This window comes from Carcharodon carcharias, chromosome 22 (assembly GCF_017639515.1).
Source record: "Carcharodon carcharias isolate sCarCar2 chromosome 22, sCarCar2.pri, whole genome shotgun sequence".
Lineage (NCBI taxonomy): Eukaryota > Metazoa > Chordata > Chondrichthyes > Lamniformes > Lamnidae > Carcharodon > Carcharodon carcharias.
Window position 1 is genome coordinate 46284829 of NC_054488.1, and position 21310 is coordinate 46306138.

A 21310-nucleotide genomic window follows, 5' to 3' on the forward strand; every position below is an offset into this window, starting at 1 on the left:
ACATCCACAAGATGCACTGTTGCAACCTACCAAGCCTCCTTCGACATAGCTCCAAACCCGCGACTTCTACCACCTAGAAGAACAAGAGCAGCAGCCACTTGGGAACATCACCACCGGTAAGTCGCACACCATCCTGACGTGGAACTATATCGCCATTCCTTCACTTCTGCTGCATCAAAATCCAGGAACTCCCTACCTCACATCACTCTGGGTGTACTTACACTACATGAACTCCAGCAGTTCAAGGTAGAGCTTCACAACCTTGTTAAGGGAATTTAGGTTTGGGTGATGAGTGCTGGTCTTGCCTGTGATGCTCACAACCCAGGAATGAATAAAAAAATTGAATGGGTTGTTGTTGGTATTTTGTTATAAATTTTGTTTTTCTTCTATTTTCAATCATCATTGCATCATTAATTTTAGAATACTGCCATGCAGAAATCAATATGCACCATTCAGTTTACAAGGTTGCCTCAGAGATATACTATTCATTATTAAAATAGTAGAAGAAATGCATGCTATGTTATATACAACAAGAGCAAGCAGCAGATGGCTAAAATATAGATTCGCCTCTTAATTTAGTGTCACCTACAAACTTGGCTATACAACGCCCAATTCCTTCATCCAGGTGAATAGTATACATGGTAATAATATACTGGTTATGCTCCAGATTCCTGGGGAATATCAACTGATGCATTTCACCACTCAGAAGATTCCTTTTTCCCCTACTCTTGGTCATCCATCTCCCAAGTTTACGTCCGATTTGGTGTACTTTTAACCTTTTACTAATAACTTTTCGTGCGGCATTTTGGAAGTCCGCAAACGTCCATTGACTCTCCCCTGCCCGCCATGCTCATGACTGTCTCAAAAAATTCAACTAAAATAGTCACACATGGCCTTTCTTTCATAAACCCCTTTGATGAATTCATATTAACTGATGTTAATCGATATCTTTCTCCCTACCTCCTTAAATTAGGGAGTGTCACATGCAATTTTATAATCCAAAGGCATAACTCCTGAAAGAAAATTATGATTAATGCACTTGCAATTTCCTCAACTATTTGTTAACTTTTTGGTTGAAAACTATTATGTCCAGGAGATTTGCCTTATCTTAAGACAAGTTACCATTTCACAAGTCAGCCTTATTCGCCATTATCTCACCTGCATCTGTCTTTAATGGGCACACAGTCACCTTTGCCACTGTTTATAAAAAAAAGTTTCCAGCACTTAAGTGAGGACAAGCCCTCCTAGGGCTGGTTTGGGTCAGGGACTGAACTCAGTGGCCTCTGCATTAAGGGTTGGACACTGGAGCCAGGTAACAACATTTACCATTATTATGACTGACTGTAAATGTGACAGGAAGCTGCTGCACCCTGCCTTAAGTTGTCATAGGTATTTTTATGTGCAACCACATTTTAAGCACAATCTTGGCTGTAACTGTCTTGTAAAGACAAGTATATTGGGCTGCATGTTGGTATGATGCCCTCTTTTGAAACTTTTGCTCTGCACTCTCAAACTCAAGTTTTTGTAATTGGTCCACTAATCAGGGATTTACAAAAATAAATCCTCGATTCACTCTTGGCTTTGTGATATTTTATGAATGTTGGTGATACTTTTGAAAAATTTGGATTTAAAACAAGACGAAGAGAGGAAGGGAACAATGTGTAGGGTGTTGTTTTAATCTAATGCAGCTCAGATGGAATTTTTTTCCTTTATTGTCATACCAACTTAAGTATTCTGCAAACTGAGCTTGTCCTATCAGTGTCTGAATTTCTTTGAATATATAGATTATTTCTTGCGTTTTTGCACACTGGCAGTCAAGATCAGAATTGAGGTTTGTCGCGGTCTTTTACGGTTTGTTGCCACCATATATGTTGAGGGTCGTGATGTAGACCTCAAGGGGCCTGTCTCTATGCTACTTACGCTAAGCAACAGATTGAGACTGAGTAGTGTTCTGGTCAAACACAATTACATGAAGTTTATTACTAGCAACAACTACATACAGCTTTGCACAGGCCTTGATCTAGCCTGGGTCCTAACAGTTACACAGGCTGATTACTTGACTATATGCCTGACTCATAAGGTATACATAAAGTCTTACTGATACAGAGTCACAGACAGCAGTGAACATCTGCAGTAGGGACCACAGGCAATAGTCAACATCTAACATGGAGGTTGTACCTTTTATCCTGCAGCCTTACAGACAGTGATGTCACTATGCAGCTTCTTAAAGGTGCATGGCATTGCCTGCATTGGCACGCATACAATATCACAAGGTTCAAGACACATGGATGTACTTCAGACCCAATTTTAAGGAAATATATTCTTTGTTCTTATATTTCAAATTACTACATCCAATGATGGGAGTGCACGATTGCAGCCTGACTCTCTCTCCCCCTTGAGCAACTTTCTCATTTGGCCAGTGTTCTGTGGACAAGTATTTATTTCTGCTCGTTGGTTTCTGTGCATGTACAGCAGTGTCCCCCGCTGCCACCAACCGCTGACAGCCACGCACGCATCACATGCTCCAGTCCTCCACTGGCCCCACGTATGTCAGGCTCCGCCCACCAAATCAGCCCACCAACCAAATCAGAAAAATACGGACAGACAAAACCTGCATTATTGTAAAAAAAAAACTTGTATTATTATAGATTACCCATCACTCGTGTGGTTGCATACAATATCAAGATCAAGTATAGGCTTCAGCTGCAGTGAGATTAAATAGAGGAGAAATGGGACTAGGATGTGCAGACTAAATTCAGACCCAATTTTAAAGTTGTACAATCTTACATTTTTATATCCCATATAAACTGCTATATGCACAATTGTAATGGACTGTGTCCATAGTCACACTGTAATGAAACCTCCTGCCTGGGGCAGTCTCCGCTAAAGTCTTTATAGTGTGACAGGTTTACATAGGCAGATTCCAAGGATATTGGAATTTATAATGAACAAATGTTGACAAGGAGCACACATTGTTAGATTTTTAATGCTATGGACAGATATTTTACTAAGGACCACATACAAGCAGAATAGCTTGTTTTGTGTTAGTATTTGCAAGAACACATAAAAAAGCCTGATGCTATCTCTAGGGTCGATTATAGGGACTATTTGTACAGAAGATGATTTCCCAATCAGGAAGTGTCTCAAAACCAGCAACTATTAAGTAATTTTATCATGGATTTCCTCCCCTCAACATCTACACACATTCAGAAACTGTTGAGGTCTTGCTCTAGCTACTGAAAAAGGGAAGAATTCATATCAGATGGAAGGCAGATGACATGGAAGGGGAAAGTAACCATCCAGGGAATTGACGCTATTGGAAATTTGGAGACCAGGCACTGTAGGAAAAGGAGATAGATAATGTTGGAGGATATTAGAGAGATACAATTCCCAAAAGGAAAAAACAGTTCAGGCCAGTGCTCTTATTTCCTAGTTTTTAATGTTTTTCCCTTCTGGGAATGAATGTGATAAATAGATAAAACATAAAATGATTATGTAGAAATGCAGTTTTGGGGGAAGACAGAAGATTGGGAGGAAATATTGTGGAAAGGGCAGATATAAAGAGAAGACAGGAGATGTAAAGAGCGGATCTAGATTTAACTGCTTTCAACTAGAACTCAGAGAAGCTTCTCATAAGCCTGTAACAGATTTAGATTTTTGGTCTTCAAAACTTGTTATATTTTCTTCACCAGAGCACTCAGATATTGAGAATCTTTATCCATGATCACAGAGGGGGATTTTGTTACCAGTGGAAGTCAGGTCTGAAAATAGAGAAAACAAATGCGGATACCAAAAGGTGCTGCCAGTTGGGTTACTATATCATAGAGACTAGTGGGTTCCAGATCTCATGCCTGAATGTTATTTGATTTCAATAGGCATGACATGAAACACTATAATTGGCTGCAGCACCCTTGGCTACACAAGCCGGGAGAATGAGTAGACCAGAGCTCAGAGTTTCTTTGTGGAGAGAATGGTTAGAAAATGGAACTCACCACCACAAGGGAGAGCTGTGGTAAATAGATAAGCACACAAGGGAGCAAGGATTAGAAGGATATGTTGATGGAATTAGATGAGTTAAATGAAGAGAAGAGGCTCATTTTGCAGCATAAACAGCAACATAGCCCTTTGTGCTAAATGGGTCCGTTTCTGTGTTGGAAATCCTTTGAATGGCTGAACTGTTGAAGGGTAGCAGGGATAGGATCGACTGTTCATGCATTCAATGATTGCACTGCCATATTAACAATCGAGATTCAAAAGGGTCTAGGTTCCACCACCAGAAGTAGAGATCATGGGTCATATCCCAAATCTGAGTGTCAGAGCCTAGTTCAGAAACAGTAGAGGCTCCTGCCGGTTTGTCAACAGGAACATCAGGCCTTTTGTGACCTTTGGAGGTCCATTGCAGAACCCATTGCAGCTCTCAGCTGGAGGGCGCAAGTGGAAAAGATTCCTAGGCAGCCAGGCTATTCTTCACAATACATTCCCAAAACTATCCACGAACATGAGTGAGGTGTGGGCAGTGAGAGGAAGCTTGTAAAAGACTCACCAGCTCCACCCTTCAATGGAATTTTGTGTCATTCTTTATATGGCACTGAGTCCCAGTGGATTTGAGTTTCATCCAAATTGCAGCCCACCCACAGACAATTTGCTTGACTTTTAATCTTCCCCAGACATCCAAGGCCTCACTGTTTAGGCGCTTACATCTGTAAAACATCTGGGTAGTGTTGGGTTTCCAGTCCCTAAAGATGACACATTCATAGATTCTATTATATAAGTTACCAGCAGTATAACTTGAAACAACTGCTAAAACAAAATGAACAGTGCTGGCTAACACGCTACATGCTATTCCCTGCTGTCATATATCCAAGTTGTATTTGTAGTAGCTGATTTTTATCTCTTCTTGTCTCCTGGAACCACTGCTAGACTACAGCTTCATAGGCTCCTGGTGCCCCAGGAGGACCTCATTCAAGTGGTGATTCTTAAATAGTGAATATCAGTGCTTTTCTTTTAATTTTTTCACAGTTAGTGATAAAGAATACTTACATTCTCATACACAATTAATCTTTGTAAACTTAATCAAATAACAGTCAATATTGTCCAATAGGCAAAACTAATCATGTTCTATTGAATTCATTTGTACAGGCAGATATCTTTCAACTACAAAAAGCAAGGACTGTAAAAAAAAAAAAGTGCAGTGTGTAACAGAAGGTTCCTCAGCAGATAGATGCATCACCTACCATGTAGCTACAGAAAGCTCCAGCTACACTATTACTAGTCTCTTTTTTTCCCAACTTTCTGGTGCATCGCCCACTGTGTGCAAGGCCCCACCCATGGCACAGGGCTGTGGAAAGTTCCACTCTGCATTTTTTATACTTATAAATCATTTTCCATTGAAGGAAAGGATGATTAGGAGCAAAAGGCTAGGCCAGTGTTGACGTTTTCTTTGATAGTTTTTTCTCTGCCGGTGTAGAAGTGCCAGGTCTCTACTTGACACTTTCCCACAACAGCATGAGGCCTCTAACTCATAATGTAAAGGCTGCTGGCCCAATCCCATGGTCATTCATGAAGCATGCCAGTGCTGCACCCTACATTGTTTCTTTCTTTTTAACACAACTGCTAATACAAATGAACAGTGCTGGCTAACACACTCTACATGCTGCTCCCTGCTTAAACATATCTAAATTGTATCGTTAGCTGATTTTTATCCCTTCTTGTCTCCTGGCACCACTGTTAGGCTACAGCTTCATAGGCTCCTGGTGCCCCAGGAGGACCTCATTCAAGCGGTGATTCTTAAGTAGTGAATATCAGTGTTTTTCTTTTAATTTCTTTCGCAGGATGTGGCCGTCACTGGCGAGGGCAGAAGTTATTGCCCATCCCCAATTGTTTTTGGGAAGGCGGTGGTGATCCGTCTTCTAGAACCTCTGCAGTCTATGTTGTGCAGGTACACTCACAGTGCTGTTAAGTTATAATTTCCAGATTTTGACTCAGCAATGATGAAGAAAAGGCAATGCATTTCCAAGTTGGGATGGTGCACAATTTGGAGGGGAACTTGCAGGTGGTGTTCCCACACATCTGCTGTCCTAGTCCTTATAGATGGTAGAGGGTGCGGATTTGGAAGGTGCTGTCAAAGAAGCAGTGGCAAGTTGCTGCAACGCATCTTGTAGCAGGTGCATACAGCTGCCACCTTGCACCAGTGATGGAGTGAGTGAATGTTTGAGGAGGTAGATGAGGTGACAATCAAGAAAGCTGCTTTGTCCTAGACAGTATGAACTTCTTGAGTGTTGTTGCAGCTGCACTCATCCAAGCAAGTGGAGAGCATTCTATCATATTCCTGACTTGTGCCTTGTAGATGGTGGAAAGGCTTTGGGAAGTCAGGAAGCGAGTTACTTGCTGCAGAATACTCAGCCTCTGACCTCCTTTGTAACCTCAGTATATATGGTTGGTTCAGGTAAGTTCCTGGTCAATGGTAATCTCCAGGATATTGGTGGCAAGGGATCCAGCGAAACAGACAATCCCACTGGAACTCAAGGGAATGTAGTTAGACTCTCTCTTGGCACATTACCTGGCACTTGAGCTCTGAAGAAGAGTCAAACGACTTAATGTTAACTGTTTTTCTTTCCATAGATGCTGTTTGACCTGCTGAGTTTTTCCAGCATTTTGTGTTTTTGTTTCAGATTACCTGGCACTTGTGTGGCATGAATGTTACTTGCCACTACCAGTCCAGGCCTGAATTTACCCAGATCTTTCTGCAAGCAGGCACAAGCTGTCAGTATCTGAGAAGCTGTGAATTGAACTGAACAGTGAATATCCCCACTTCTGATTTTATGGTGTAGGGAATGTCAACTAAGGAGCTGAAGATAGTTGGGCCTTGGACACTGTCCTAAGGGACTCCTGCAGCAATATCCTGGGGCTGAGATGATCATCAATTGGCAGAAAGATATAGATATGTGAATTTGACTATGTCAGGCTGTTGATTGCTATTCGGTAGGACAGCTCTCCTAATTCTGGCACAAATTCCAAAATATTAGAGAGGACTTTACAGCATTGGCTGGACATAGGTGTGGTCTGTCTAGTTTTATTCTTCTTAGACCTTCTCATAGCAGTTTTGCATGGCTATTTCAGAGGTCAATTAAGAGTCCTAGTTACAGTTCTGGAGTTACATTTCGGCCAAAATGGGTAAGGATGGCAGATTTCCTTCCCTAAAGGACATTAGTGAACCAGGTGTGTTATCGCAAGAATCCAATAGTTTCATGGTTACTATTACTGATTTAGCAGCTTTCTATCCCAGATGTATTTAGTTAACGGAATTTAAATTCCCCAGCTACCATGGTTGAATCTGAACTATGTCTCTGATTACTAATCCAGTAACATAACCACCGTGTTGCCAAAAATAGCTATAGACAGGTGAGCCCTGTAAAAGCAATTATATCCTCTTTTCACTTAGATCCAATATTCAGTGTTTTTTAGTGCCTCTTTCTTCAGGACCTCCAGTGTACAAGAGGAGCAACAGGCTCCTGTATCCTCTCTGAGATTGCTTAATGTGCCATATCAGAATTCAAGGCATAAATCCCATTCCCTTAGCTCTTCAAGTCCCAACATGCTGGTTTATAAATGCAGTCCAACACATTGGTGCCTCCCGTGTTGTTTAATACCCAGATTAAAATTCTTTGGATTCCTTTTAAGCCTGCAATGCTCCAGAAAGCACACAATACCACTTCCGAAACAGAATATAAGGATGTACCAAAAGACAAGCTACCAAGAATGTTACAGCAGGTGGTGAGCTGCTAATACAGGATCCAGTGCACATGATCAGATTTCCAAGAACTCAGATCTCAAAACTCTAAATCAGTTAAACTTTCCCACAATAGGAGAAGGCACACAAAAGATTTACTAGACTGATACCAGAATGGGAGGGTTATACCTAACAAGAAAGACTGAAAAAGCTGGTTCCCTTTCCTCTAGAAAAAAGGAAGCCAACGGATGACCTAATAGAGGCCTTTATCATTAGGATTTGGTAAGAGCAGATATAGAGAATACGCTTCAACTGTGGGAATGTGGGTTCACATTGCCCATGTAGCTCTAATTGTGGGATCAGCAGATGGGGTTAAAACAACTGGTAAAACAATTTGGTTCTGCTGAATATGAATGCTTTGTGAAGCAGGCCGAAAGGCAAGACTGAGGGGCTCAAGGAATGGGAAGGTCACTCATCCATGTCTTGAGGGTCTGGGATATGTTGGCTTGGTTACTGTTTATAGTAATAAAGTGATTGTAGAGCTTAAGTGAACCACACAACCATGATTACAGAATCATTAAGAGAGATTGACGATACAAGTGTATCTTCTTAACTTCATATTATCTGAAGTCTACTTTACGTCTTTTAATGTATTGTAATTTAGTGCCAGTATGCATCAAACATAGAAGTCTAAAGGTAGAATTGATAAACACGTTTTGAGTAAAACAACGTTTGCTGTAGTTATGCTGCAATTGTGAAGCACAGTTCCTGAGCTTTCATAGAGGATCATAACGCAATAATAAAGAATCATATGGAATCACCTTGTGTGATTTGACTAAGTACTTAGAATGGATTGTATAACATGGGCCTGTTAAATACATGGATCTGATTCTGTGTTTGGTTCAATTCATGTCAGTGTTTAAAGTAACAAAACAAAACAGAACAGGAAAGCAATTGCCACTAGTGCAAGCCCAAAACTAGTTATAATTAGACCAAATATAAGATAGATAAACTCATTAAGGAATTCAGGGTAAATTTCTTTACCCAGAGAGTAATTTGAATATGAAACTATTATAGCAAGTTAAGTCAAGTAACAAGTACATTTAAAAGGCACTGTCTGTGTCTCCTGCCAACACAAGATGGCCACCAATACCTATCTGTGCATGCGCACTGGTCCTCACATGTGCAGAAAACCAATTATGTCACTTGTTGCACCCAGCCTGCCAAAACTACCGCATTTTGTGCTAAAATGTGAATGCTTGGGCAATGTGAATGAAGCAATGTAAATCGGAGCCAACATTTTGAACTGTTGATAGCTTGAACTAAATGACTGAGTTCGGATGCAGTGAGGGAGGCGGGTTTCTGGGGTGGGGCCTCAGTCAGATTCGGTCCTCGGGCAGTGAGTTTGGGCTAAAGAGAAGGCAAATTTTACAAATAAAATGACAATTAACACTGCTAAAGTAAACCAGACATGCAGGGAGTTGTTGGTGCATTAAAATCATTTCTCCAGTGGCATACACTAAACAGATGCTGGCTGTTGCCTACTCTGTCGCTAACAATGATGTAACAGAGCTAAACATTAGAACTGTGTTATGCATGGCTTTGGCAACAAGCGCAGCCAAAAGACAACTAGATAAGTAAATGAGGAAGAAAAAAATGAAATTATGTGCAGATAGAGTTAGATGAAGTAGGGTGGGAAACGCTCATGTGGAGCATAAACATCAAAATACACTAGCTGAGTTAAATAGTTTGTTTCTGTGCTGTTTCTTAGTTACAACACTGCATGGTGTTCCATGCTATGACGGGATTCATCTGGGATAGAATCAGGTGCGATATATTTGGTTTGTTCTGAACACAAATATCTTGCATGTCTATCTCCAAAGATGTCTACAGCTCCAATATTATCCTTGTCCCATTCACCAACACCTGAAGTAAGCTGCAACTCCAGCAACCGCCAGAGGAAAAGCAAAACAATATAATAAGAAAAAAAAGCACAATGTTGAGGGGCTTTGTTGGGGATATGTAAAAAAATAACTGTAGTCCTGATGCTGTATTTAGTAAGATTGCTGGTGTCACAGAAACTTACAGCACAGAAGGAAGCCATTCTTCCCATCGTGCCTGTGCTGGCTGTTTGAAACAGCTTAAAACCATAACCCTGTTTTGTGTCCATAACCTCGTAGGTTCTTCATCCTCAAGTACCTGTCCAACTCTCTTTCTTTGGAATCAGCTTCCACCATCCTTTCATGTGGAGGTTCCAGATCCTGACAACCCTCCGGGTGGAAAGAATTCTCATCTCCACTCAAGATCTTTTGTCAATTATTTTGAATCTTTGACCTTTAATTATTGACCCACTTGCCAGAGAGGATAATTTTTCTCTGACTGCCTAATCGAAACTTCTCATTGTCTCACAACCCACCCCCTTTAGGTCACCTCTTAACCTTTTCCGTTCAGAGGAGAACAGCCCTAACCTCTCCAATCTTTGCTTAAACCAGAAGCCACTGATCCCCAGTAACATACTGGTAAATCTCCCCTTTACCCTTTCTAAGGCCTTTACATCTTTTTTGGAATATGGTAGCCAGAATTTTTTAAAAAAATCTTTCTTGGGATGTGGCTGTCATTGGCAAGGCAGCATTTGTTGCCCATTCCTAATTGCCCTTGAACTGAGTGGCTTGCTGGGCCATTTCAGAGGGCAGTTAAGAGCCAACCACATTGCTGTAGATCTGGAGTCACATTTGGCCAGACCAGGTAAGGATGACTTGTATTAGTGAACCAGATGGGTTTTTATGACAGCCAATGATAGTTTCATGGTCACCATTACTGAGACTAGCTTCATATTCCAGGTTGAATTAGCTGCATTTAAATTCCACCAGTTGCCACGGTGGGATTTGAACCCATGTCACCCAAACATTAGACTGAGCCTCTGGATTAGTAGTTCAGTGGCATTATCACAACGCCATCATCATCCACATTGTCCACAATACTCCAGCTGAGGCCTAACGAGTGATTCATAAAGTTTGAGCATAGCATCTTTGCCTTATATTCTATTCTCCTGTGTATAACACATGTGCTTTTTTAACCATCTTATCAACTTGATCTGCCCCCTTTAACGGTTTGTGTATATGGACACCAAGGTCTATCTGCCCATCTACATTTTTCAAAATTATGCCATTTGTAGAATACTGTCTTTTTATATTAGTCCTCCCAAAATGCATTACTTTTTAAAAAATTCATGGTGTGGCTGGCAAGGCCAGCATTTATTGTCCAACCTAATTGCTCTTGAAAAGGTGGTGGTGAAATGTCTTCTTGATTGCAACTGTGGGGCTTGCTAGGTTATTTGAGAGGGCTATGGGTCTGGAATATCATATAAACCAAACTAGGACATTAGTGAACCAGATGGGTTTTTACAAAAATCCAGTGATTTCATGGTCACCATTATTGACACTAGTTTTTATTTTAATTCCATATTTAGTTAAGTAATTGAATTTCAATTCCCCAGCTGTTCTGGTGGGATTTGAACTCATATCTCAGGCCATTAGTCCAGGCTTGGATTGCGCATCCAGCAACATGGCCACTGATACTCCACCCCTAACTTCCCAATTATCTCCTCTGAACTCTATCTTCCATGCACTGCCCATATCACTGGCCTGTCTATGACATCCTGAAGCTTAAAAATGTCCCCATCGCCATTATGTTGCTAAGTTTTATATTATCTGCAAGCTTTATAATGCTGTTCCCTACACCCAGATCTAGTTTGTTTATAAAAACTGCAGAGAGACATGGATTTAAAATTGACCCTTAGGGAACATCACTGTTAATCACCTCCTAATCAGAAAAACATCCACAAACTGCCACCCTTTGCTTCCTATCACTAAGCCAATTTGTATCCATAAGCACCCCTTTCCCCTTAATACCAGTGGTTTCCGTTTTCTTAATGTCCTGTGTGGCACCTTGTTGAATGCCTTCTGAAAGCTCACATAAACAAATTCTACTTAAGTACTTTGATCAATGTCCTCGCTTACCTCAAAGAATTCAATGAAGTTAGTCAAACATGATTTGCCTTTAACAAATCCATGCTGGCTCTCCTTGATTAACTCATGCCTTCCTTATTAAATTGAAGTTTGTTTCATCCCTGATAATGGTTCCCAACTACATCCCCACCACCGATGTCAGGCTACAAGAGCAAAATACTGTGGATTCTGAAAATCTGAAATTAAAACCAAAAATGCTCAGCAGGTCTGGCAACATCTGAGGGAGAGATACAGAGTTAGTATTTCAAGTTGATGACGTTTCATCAGAATCTGGGAAAGTTAGAGATGAAATAAGTTATAAGCAAGGATGGAGTCAGTAAAAGGAACTTCACTGAATAAAGTGAAAAAGGAAAATAATAAAGACGGAAGGTCTGTGATAGGGTGGAGGGCAGGAGAGATTAAATGACAAAAGGGTTGATGGTGCAAGGCCAAAGGAAGTGGTAATGGGACAGGAAAAGAAATAATTCATGTGTCCAGAGATGTGGGTGGCACAAACATACATAGCTGCCACCTAAAAACAAAAAAGAAAGACACGAGAAACCAAAACCAGTGAAGGATAAAGAAACAAAGTGGGGGCAGAGGTTATGATCTGAAATCGTAGAACTCAATGTTGAGTTCAGAAGGCTGTATGTAAAATGCATCATCGAAAGAGGTGATGTTTCTCAAGCTTGCTTTGAGCTTCATTCAAACACGACATGAGGCGGATGACAGGGAGGTTAGGGCAGGTGCAGGGTGGGGAATTAAAAATGACAGGCGAGTCCAGTTGCAGTTTCCTGCCACTGGTCAAGTTCTTCAGCCATACCTTCTATTTCTGCAGTTCAAACAAACACAACTGCTTACAAAGGTCAACATCACTCCCTTCTGACTTACCCAACTTCTGCCAACTCCTTCAACACTTCCATTAATTCTGCAGCAGCAAGAAGGCAGTGTAAACATTTCACCTGTGAGTTGAACCGTGATCCTTTATATATGCCGATGTGGGAGTCTCTCGTGTAGCTGAACACATGTTCAGTTGTGCATGTTGAAGGGACAATATCATCAGGGGTGGTAAGGTCCAAAATATCTGGTCACGCATCAAATCAACACTACATGCTGACTGGAGTCACAATCTGTCTAATCCATACACTTCCGATGCTTACACGTGACATTCATGCTATCACCCTGTGCACCTGCCAATCAGTGCAGACCAGGCAGGAGTCATTGGATGCGGGCCCCCAGCCATTATTTTGCTTGACTGGCTCCCTTAACACTGGAACTATCAGTGCCACAGAGCCCAATTTTGCATAAGTTCATTAGTGATTAGGTGCTGCCAAGCTTCAGGTTTAAAAGCCTGAAGTTTGTAGAAGGAAGGAAAGATTGCGGAACATAATGAGTTCCACATTTTGAAGACCTGAATAGTTAAGACTAGAAAAACTACTGTAAGCCTTAATTTGAATCCTGGTTACATAAATAACAGTAACTTTCAAAAGTAATTCAGGTGACGTTTGGGAAGTTTCCTGGGAAACATGTCAAGATACTAAATAAATACAAGATATTCTTCAACTCAGTGAGAGTGCAGGATGGGAAAAAAGTATATGGGGTGGTAACTCAGGAGAACTGGTAAACGTTGCTGTCTGGTTCTGTGACTTTCTTATTGTTGGTGATTGGAAATGTTCCCCTTGCAAGTACATGCTTGGCTGGGTAAATTAAGCTACAATGGATTCCTGTACGTCTCAGGGCTTTCTTGGCATCTGAATAGGCACTCACTGTTCCCTCTGAGGATGCTGAGTAATTCTGATTAAACTACACTTGTCAGTCTTCAAAAAAAAATGAACAAAGTACTTATTCTAAGCTGTCAGTGACCAAGTGTTCCCTCCCTTGAAATCACTTCCTTTGGCTCAGTGTCCATTTTGTTTTGATTACATCTCTATGAAGCATTTGGGGTGTTTCCTATCTTAAAGGCACCTTATAAAGCCAAGAGTGCAGCTAACATGAACAAGAGGCCACAAAATAGGCATTTCTCTGTCATAGCCCTCTCTCTAAACCTTACTTGCATTCTAGTTATGCTAAAATTCTTAATTGTACAACTTTTAAGATTTCTTCATGGGGGTTCATGGTGACTTTTTTGGTTGCTGCTCTGACTCAACTCAGGCTAACCATCTGGAATAAGAACATAAGTAGATGGAAGTAGGTAGGTAAAATCAACAGTTTGGCAAGTGAGAAGCCATTTGAAATGATCGCTATGGATTGGGGTTCTGCTCTTCCCAGATTTACAGTCGATCTCATGTATTAATGCAGCCAGCTTTTGAAAAAGCTCCAGCACCATTAGCTGTCTCAAACGGGCGCCCTGGTTAGCAGGAACGCAGCCTGGAAATAGGCTCTGAGAGCATGGTTGTAGTCTGTAATCCGAAGGAGTTCATTTTTTGCTGCATGCTGGGGTAATTTATAGGAGTGAAAGATTGTGTATGTATTAGAGAGAGTGAGAGAGTGAGTGACAGAGAGAGAGAAAGCAAAAATTTGGTATGCAGTTCAGCAAGTGATTAGGAAGGGAAATGGAATGTTGGCCTTTATTGCAAGGGGAAATCAAGTAAAAATAAAAAGTAGTGAAGTTATGCTACAGGTGTACAGGGTATTGGTAAGACCACATCTGGAGTACTGTGTACAGTTTTGCTCTCCTTACCTAAGAAAGGATATAATTGCATCAGAAGCCGTTCAGAGAAGGTTCGCTCGACTGAATCCTGGGATGAAGGGATTATCTTATGAAGAAAGCTGAGCAGGTTGGGCCTATACCGATGGGAATTTAAAAGAGTGAGAGGTGATCTTATTGAAACATATAAGATCCTGGGGGGACTTGACAAGGTGGATGCTGAGAGAATGTTTCATCTTGTGGGGGAGTCTAGAACCAGGGGACTCAGTTTAAAGATTAGGGGTTTCCCATTTAAGATGGTGATAATTTTTTTCTCTCAAAGTGCAAAAATTGACTGGTGAAAATTTTGTACTGGTGATCTTCTAATGCTCGCAATTTGGTTTGCCTTGAGAGTACAGCAGAGAAAGGTACATGCTACTCCTGGACAGGTTAAAGATTGTCTCACAAGGTTTGATATTGGGTTCTAAAAACAGAACCTGTTCCATTCTATAGCTTCATGGCCACAATAAAAGTACCCCAACTAAATTAAAACACAATACTCTCTACTTTATGTTAGTAAGCATGCATGGAACACTTTCAGGCACTTTGCTATTGTACAATGAAAGCAAGGAAAATAAAGTTACATTTCTGAAGAGGCGCCACTTCTTTACCTAGGTATCACAAGTATGACCAATATATAAAACATTGATGATGTGCTACAAATAAACCTAGAATTGTGTTATTTCATATATCACAATTATTAGACATTTACAGAAAATCCTTCAAAAGAAAAGCCTGGAATAAAGTAGCAATCCTTTTCAATTTTCAAACTTTAAAAGAGATATGACTCACTGCATTTGTAGATTTCCTCCAACCTGTCTACCGATGACAATGAGAAAAGTTTATAACCAGAGCTCGTACCAACTGCCAGAGATCTGTAGAACAAGCAAAAAAAAAAATCAATATCATTCATAGAATGAGAAGTCTGCCTCAAGTGATGTCCTGTTACAGACTTTGTTACCCATCTGAAATGCTGACTTTTCCATTGGTACCTTCATCAATACATGTTAAGAATGCAGATAACAGGTAGGGAAGTCCTCATTCATCTCCCTCGTAGCATTACCTATACCATTTCATATAACCTGGTACTCACACAAACTATATATAATTGGTGCTAATGCAACTGCAATTATCAGTACTGAATCAATAACACTCTCAAAAGCAACATTAATATATATCTGATAATGGTACAACTCATACCAGGGTTATGGCTGAGCCATTATTTGTATTCCTGATACCATGGTTATTCTTTTTATTCTTTCATGGGATGTGGACATCACTGGCAAAGCCAACATTTGTTGCCCAGGTATGTAAGCGGTACGTCCCAACAATTGATCCTTGTTCATAATAGACAGAGTATAGCTCACATGTGCAAAACCCAAAACGAAACGTCTATTGTTAGATGTGATTCCGCGATTAGGCAGCACTTGCTGAACAATTCTTGAGCAACTGACTGCGCTAATAGCTACACTAACAACCAATTTTAGATAATCAGCTGAGCTCGTGTGTGGCTCATTTACTCTTGCTAGAAATGACATTTATTCCTAGGCAGGAACCCGTTCTCTGCAAACAAAAAGAATATATTCAAGCCTTGCACCTTTTTAAAAATTCCTTGGAAGCTTGGGAAACTTAAAGTTCCCTGTCGTTTTCTCCATGGCAATGCCTCAGCCAGAGAATACCTGCCAATCAACCAGCACCCTTTTCTCCTGTAGTATAAATTGTTGCAATCGTTTGAAGTTTGGTATTCTTGTGATTGTCCCGATTGTGTGCAAGATGAAAAGCTTCAGCAATATGTCTCCCTTTTCAGCAAGATTTAAGTTCTGTACTACCAAGCGACTACTGTTACATTCCAAATGATTGGTTTTCTTCCTATTTTTCCCTAAAAGGAGGAATTTGCACAAAACAAATATGTCCATAATTTAACGACAAAGACATATGGCAGGAAGTGCCATTTCACAAGCAAGAGACGTGGCATTTCTATATTCATGAATCTCACAGGGCAAGGCTCAATGCCATACAAAGGTTACACTGAAGCATCAGCCTAGGTTTTGTGCTCAAGCCCTGGGGTAGGGCTTTAAGCTGGAACTTTGTGATTTGGAGGTGAGGGTGCTACGAGCTGAGCCATGGTTGACACTTTTAAGTAGTTTCTGTTAAGAACCTGCAAATATTCTAGCTCCCATAGTTTGTGTTCCTGGAGAGTTGATGTTTTTTTAAAAAGTATGACATAGGAAGTTGAATAACTCTCAAAATTGTCCAAGAGACATGACAGTCAGGGTTGAGTCTCGTATTGTTTCTAAATTATTAGTAAGCAAATTACACAAATTATTTCACGTTGGGCATATTTACAATAGCACTTTATTCTGACAAAGCAACATTCCGGCCTGCCATCTAAAACTTACAAATAATTTTCTAAACTTCAATTCAACTTACGAATTTACAAGCAGTTACAATTATTTCAGTTCTGCTGGGGATATTTGAGCAGTGGATGTTAAGGGACAGGCTAATTTACCAGCTAAATATCACAATCATCCACAAGCAGCATCATGGAAGATCCACTCATCAATCTCAGTTTATGCTAGCATTGCTGAATTTGATATAGATGTGTAATCTGCAATAAAAATATACAGATTTAGTCACAACTGTTTACATATATCATCTATCATTATGCAGTCTACTTTACTATTACACAGTTGAACATCTCAGTGCGGTTGCTAAGCCATCCAAATATTTTGATTAAAGATAAACTCTTATTATACCTTTACAGCAGAATGACTATAATCACATGACATCAACTCATTTGGTGCTGGCTCAAAGTACTATTTTCCAGGCAGACCAGTCAGAGCACACAAAAAAAAAACACTGAACTAAACCAACTCCTTGTGGTCTTTAGTACTGACAGTAAGCTTCTGAAGCCCATAATAAACTCTGATAACAACTGTCTGGTTTGGGATGTCCTTGACCATAAATGAAAGAAAGAAATCTGGGAGCTAATTAGTTACACTGCCAGATTCTAAATACCTATTAACTTTAATAACATGGCCAGACCTCAATTTTGGGAGCCTCCTGCCAAAAGCCATAATAAAATCTTAGCCACTGGGTTACAAAAATAAGCAAATGCTCAAGACCCTTCTGAAACTTGGGAAAGAATGCCTTAGTACTGTAACTCAAAAGACCAGATATTTTACACATGATAACATTTGATCAGAATGCAGTCATTAAGTGGTTCTTGTTAAAATGCATAGTTGCAAATTATAGAAATTGGACATCCGGTAATGGGATGAATGTTTATGATTAGGCCAAATGATTGAGCAATGTGATTTTTAACTCAGGGTGAAATGTTGCAGCAAATACCTCTATTCACTGGCACTCTTGTCAGGAGTGTGTTTCACAGCACCAATGTATTGCCTCTATCTGTCCAAGAAGTTAAGTAAGTCCCAGCTGAGAGTGAAAAGGATAGAAAAAAATTGCATTTATGTAGCACCTTATGTCCCCAGGACATCCCAAAGACCTTTACAGCCAGTGAATTACTTAGTGAACAACGGTTGCTGTTTATGTTTAAGCTGACACAGCGGCCAATTTATAAAGATCAAGAATCCACAAATAGCAAATAAATGAATGACCAAATAATTTCTGTGTGATGGCGCTAGGAGACAGAGCAATATTGGCCAAGGTCCCAAGTAGTCCCATGAACCTTTCAAATCGACTTGAACATGAAGATGGTGTCTTCCAAGAGACCACATGGCTGACACTGAAGCACTTACTCAGTATCGCATTGAAGTAACAGCCTAGATCACTTGTTCAAATCTGAAGTGGAGCTTGCATATACAATCTTCTAACTCAAAGGTGAGTGTGTGGCTGGTTATTGCACTAGCTGGCAACTTCCTTCACTGTAATTAGGTGAATTAGTTAAAACTTGTATATTTATGTTATTTTTTGTTCAACTTCAAACGCAGAAATGAGAAACAAGTGAGGGAACAACCTGAACCCATTTTTAGAATAAACGTAGTTGTTAGAAGTTATTGGTAATTATTATTTCTATTCCCATTGACTGAAAGTAAATTGATTGATATCAGTTATCACTGATATCACTGCAGGTATGAAAAAATATATATGTTCTGGAAGCTGATCAGCAATTCCCAGGAGACAGGTTATACAGTTGGAAACTGACCAGGAAGACATAGTTTGACAATGTTAATGATTTTTTTTTAAAAGTTCTTGCGATTTGTTTGGTGACACTTTATTTTTAGTGCCTGCCTAATGAATGGAAAATCAAGTATCGACAAGGCTGAAGTAACAGAGCTTTTCCCTGACACGTGAGAAATAAGTTACATGGAATCGGGTACAAAATAAAAATGTGAGTAGCACTTTAAAAGAATCCTGAACTCAACTCATCAGATTGTTTTGAAACTATGCTTTATCAAAAAATGACTTTATGAATTTACTGACTAGAAAGCACTAACTGTGTTTCAAAAGGACTAAAACAGCAAGCTGTTAAGATGGCCACCAAGGATCAGGTGATTTTTGTAATCCTGCAGACTGAGAATTACTTCAAGTCTCTGGGAAGTCTGTAATTAAACGGCCCTAGATGGGGTGCCCTTCCTTGAATGGACATGTCAAGATGAAACCATCTGTGGAATTCAGAGCTTCTATTGTCTATGGACTTACCAAAGCTCGTAATCCAAACTTAAAATTTAAACAACAAAAGCTGTAGGGAAACCAGTTCATCATAAGTAGGTGTGAATAGCCACTATCCATTCCCCATTGTACAGCAATGGCTTCTAGCTTCAAATTATTTATGTGGGCAATGAAGTTTTGATCAGGTGGTCACCTGATCAAAACTGACTTCAAATAACCAATCTTACTTACTCCAGGGTAAGTCTGGAAACAAGCAAGACAGAAGATCCTTGTGTGCATCTCTCGTCCTCTCCACCTATTTTTTCAAGCAAGAACCTGTCTGCAGTTTTTGACTATGCAGACAGAGATATTTTAAAGGACTCAACCCAGCAGCTGTTGTCTCCAGAAGAGCAGATAAATCGTCCATCTAAATCTTTAAACCATTTCAATGCCAAAACCAGAATGACCATCCAACTCAGCCTGGATCCACCAAAGCATTCAACCTATGAGAACCACATCATATTAATCTTTATTGGATTTTAAAACTCTCCCAATCTATACTCCCATTTTGTAATCTAATTTTGTATGTGTGAACCTGAATGCATGTGCACACGCAGGTAAAAGTCAGTGCGTTTTTATTATTTTTCTTAGACCTGGTTAAGTACAGTCAAAACTATCCCCCTTTTTTAAAAAAAACAAGAAAACCTATTTGTTGGTGTATTTTACAATCACTGCACTAAACAGTTAAACACTCAGTGGATTAGCTAGCATATCCTCTTTAAAAAAAAAACTTGTGCCTCAGGCAACGAATAGAAAAAGAGGGGAGCCATTCTACCTCTCCTCACCTGATCGTAACAAGATGCTTTAAATGGAACCGCTTGCCACTTCCTCCACATCTAATCCAACAGTACGGTAATATAACATGCATTTTGGACTTCTTTAGCTTCTTTTTTTGCCAATTTCCTCCCTGTCCCCCGGCCACAACAACACAGCCCACTCTTCCCAAACAAACGCACAAACGTGCTAACCTCATCAAAAGCTGTCTTGGATGCTGCTAATGTTGTTGCTCACGTTTCCAGAACATACACAAGAGTGATGCCTCACAATCCCTCCTGCAGGGATCAGTAGTGAAGATGAGTGGCAAGAAAGCAGAAAAGCATCAAAGCTCTAATGACGGGTGGGTTAGCAAAGGGAGGGTCAATGCTGCTCTGAGCAGTGCAAAAGCAGAGGATGCAAGGCTGCTGAATTTGATAGAGATTAACTTCATTCAACAAGTCAAAATAATCTACCTTACCATTGATCAGTACCAAAAACAAATGAAGCACAGATGTGAAGAAGTATTTTGAGATTCTGAAAGCTCCAATAGCAGCTGAAACAAGGCAGTTGAAAAATCTTGATAAGAAAAGCTTACAAGTAGCAAGCCTGGCAAAAACCTGAACAGTGTACTGGACTGTCCCAACCCACTTTAATTCTTGGTTGGGTGGGAAAAGATGGGTGAAATACTTAACGCTTTCAAACATATCCCCAATTAAAATTAAAGTACCAGTGGCTGATGACTGGCACTTATCCACAGCTCAAAAAAGTATTCTTTCAAAGGGTGCTATGAAATTTGGCAATTTTTGCAGCTCTAGACATGACGTTCAAAGGAATTTTCAACTTTGGCTTTCCAGCTACCACCCAATGTCAGTGCTGCTATTTCTGATGAAAATTGTGGCACACTGGCCATTGTAAGGAACAGCCATACGTCTGTCTCTGTTGATGTCTATGCTTGTCATATTTACATAGTGGGTGCAAAGCAAAGCAGATGAGCAATGGCCAGGAACAATTTTTGTTCAACTTGCAAAATCCTGCAGAAATGAATGTTCAATTCTCACTGTTCTTTCAACTCATCACTGCAGGTTAAGTGGTGGATTTGTCCAGGACCAGTGTGGAAAGATACAAGGAAGTCCTGCTGCAATTATATAGGGCCAGAGACCACACCTGGGGTACTCTTTCCATCTCCTTACCTATGGAAAGATATACTTGTCTTCAAGTGGCTGCAACAAAGGTTCACCACAACAATATTTATATAATGCCTTTAACCTCAAAATTTCCCATGGTGCTTCACCAGATCATTATAAAACAAGGTATGAAATCAAGCCACATAAGGAACTATTAAGGGACATGACCAAAATCCTGATTACAGCTGTTGGTTTTAAGATGGTCTTAATAGAAGAAAGTGATGTGGAGGTTTGGGGAAGCCAAGGCAGCTGAAGGCATGACTTTCAATGGTAG

General features: G+C 40.2%; 1 protein-coding gene across 9 annotated transcripts in view; it reads right to left on the reverse strand.

Moving 5' to 3' along the window:
• The window catches only part of wipi1 (WD repeat domain, phosphoinositide interacting 1), a 61282-nt gene that overhangs the window by 38154 nt on the left and 1818 nt on the right, over positions 1-21310 (reverse strand). For 5 of the 9 annotated variants that reach the window (XR_005946576.1, XM_041216776.1, XM_041216775.1 and 2 more), the window contains exon 2: positions 15215-15297. Coding sequence is in view for 4 of the 9 variants with exons in the window: in XM_041216776.1 (XP_041072710.1) it covers positions 15215-15297 (83 nt within the window). In the remaining 5 variants the exon portion in view is untranslated. Of the gene's footprint in view, positions 1-15214; positions 15298-16019; positions 16302-16931; positions 16951-17773; positions 17861-21310 lie in introns of those variants that run through there. The other 4 variants (XM_041216782.1, XM_041216780.1, XM_041216781.1 and 1 more) reach the window with 3 other exon arrangements.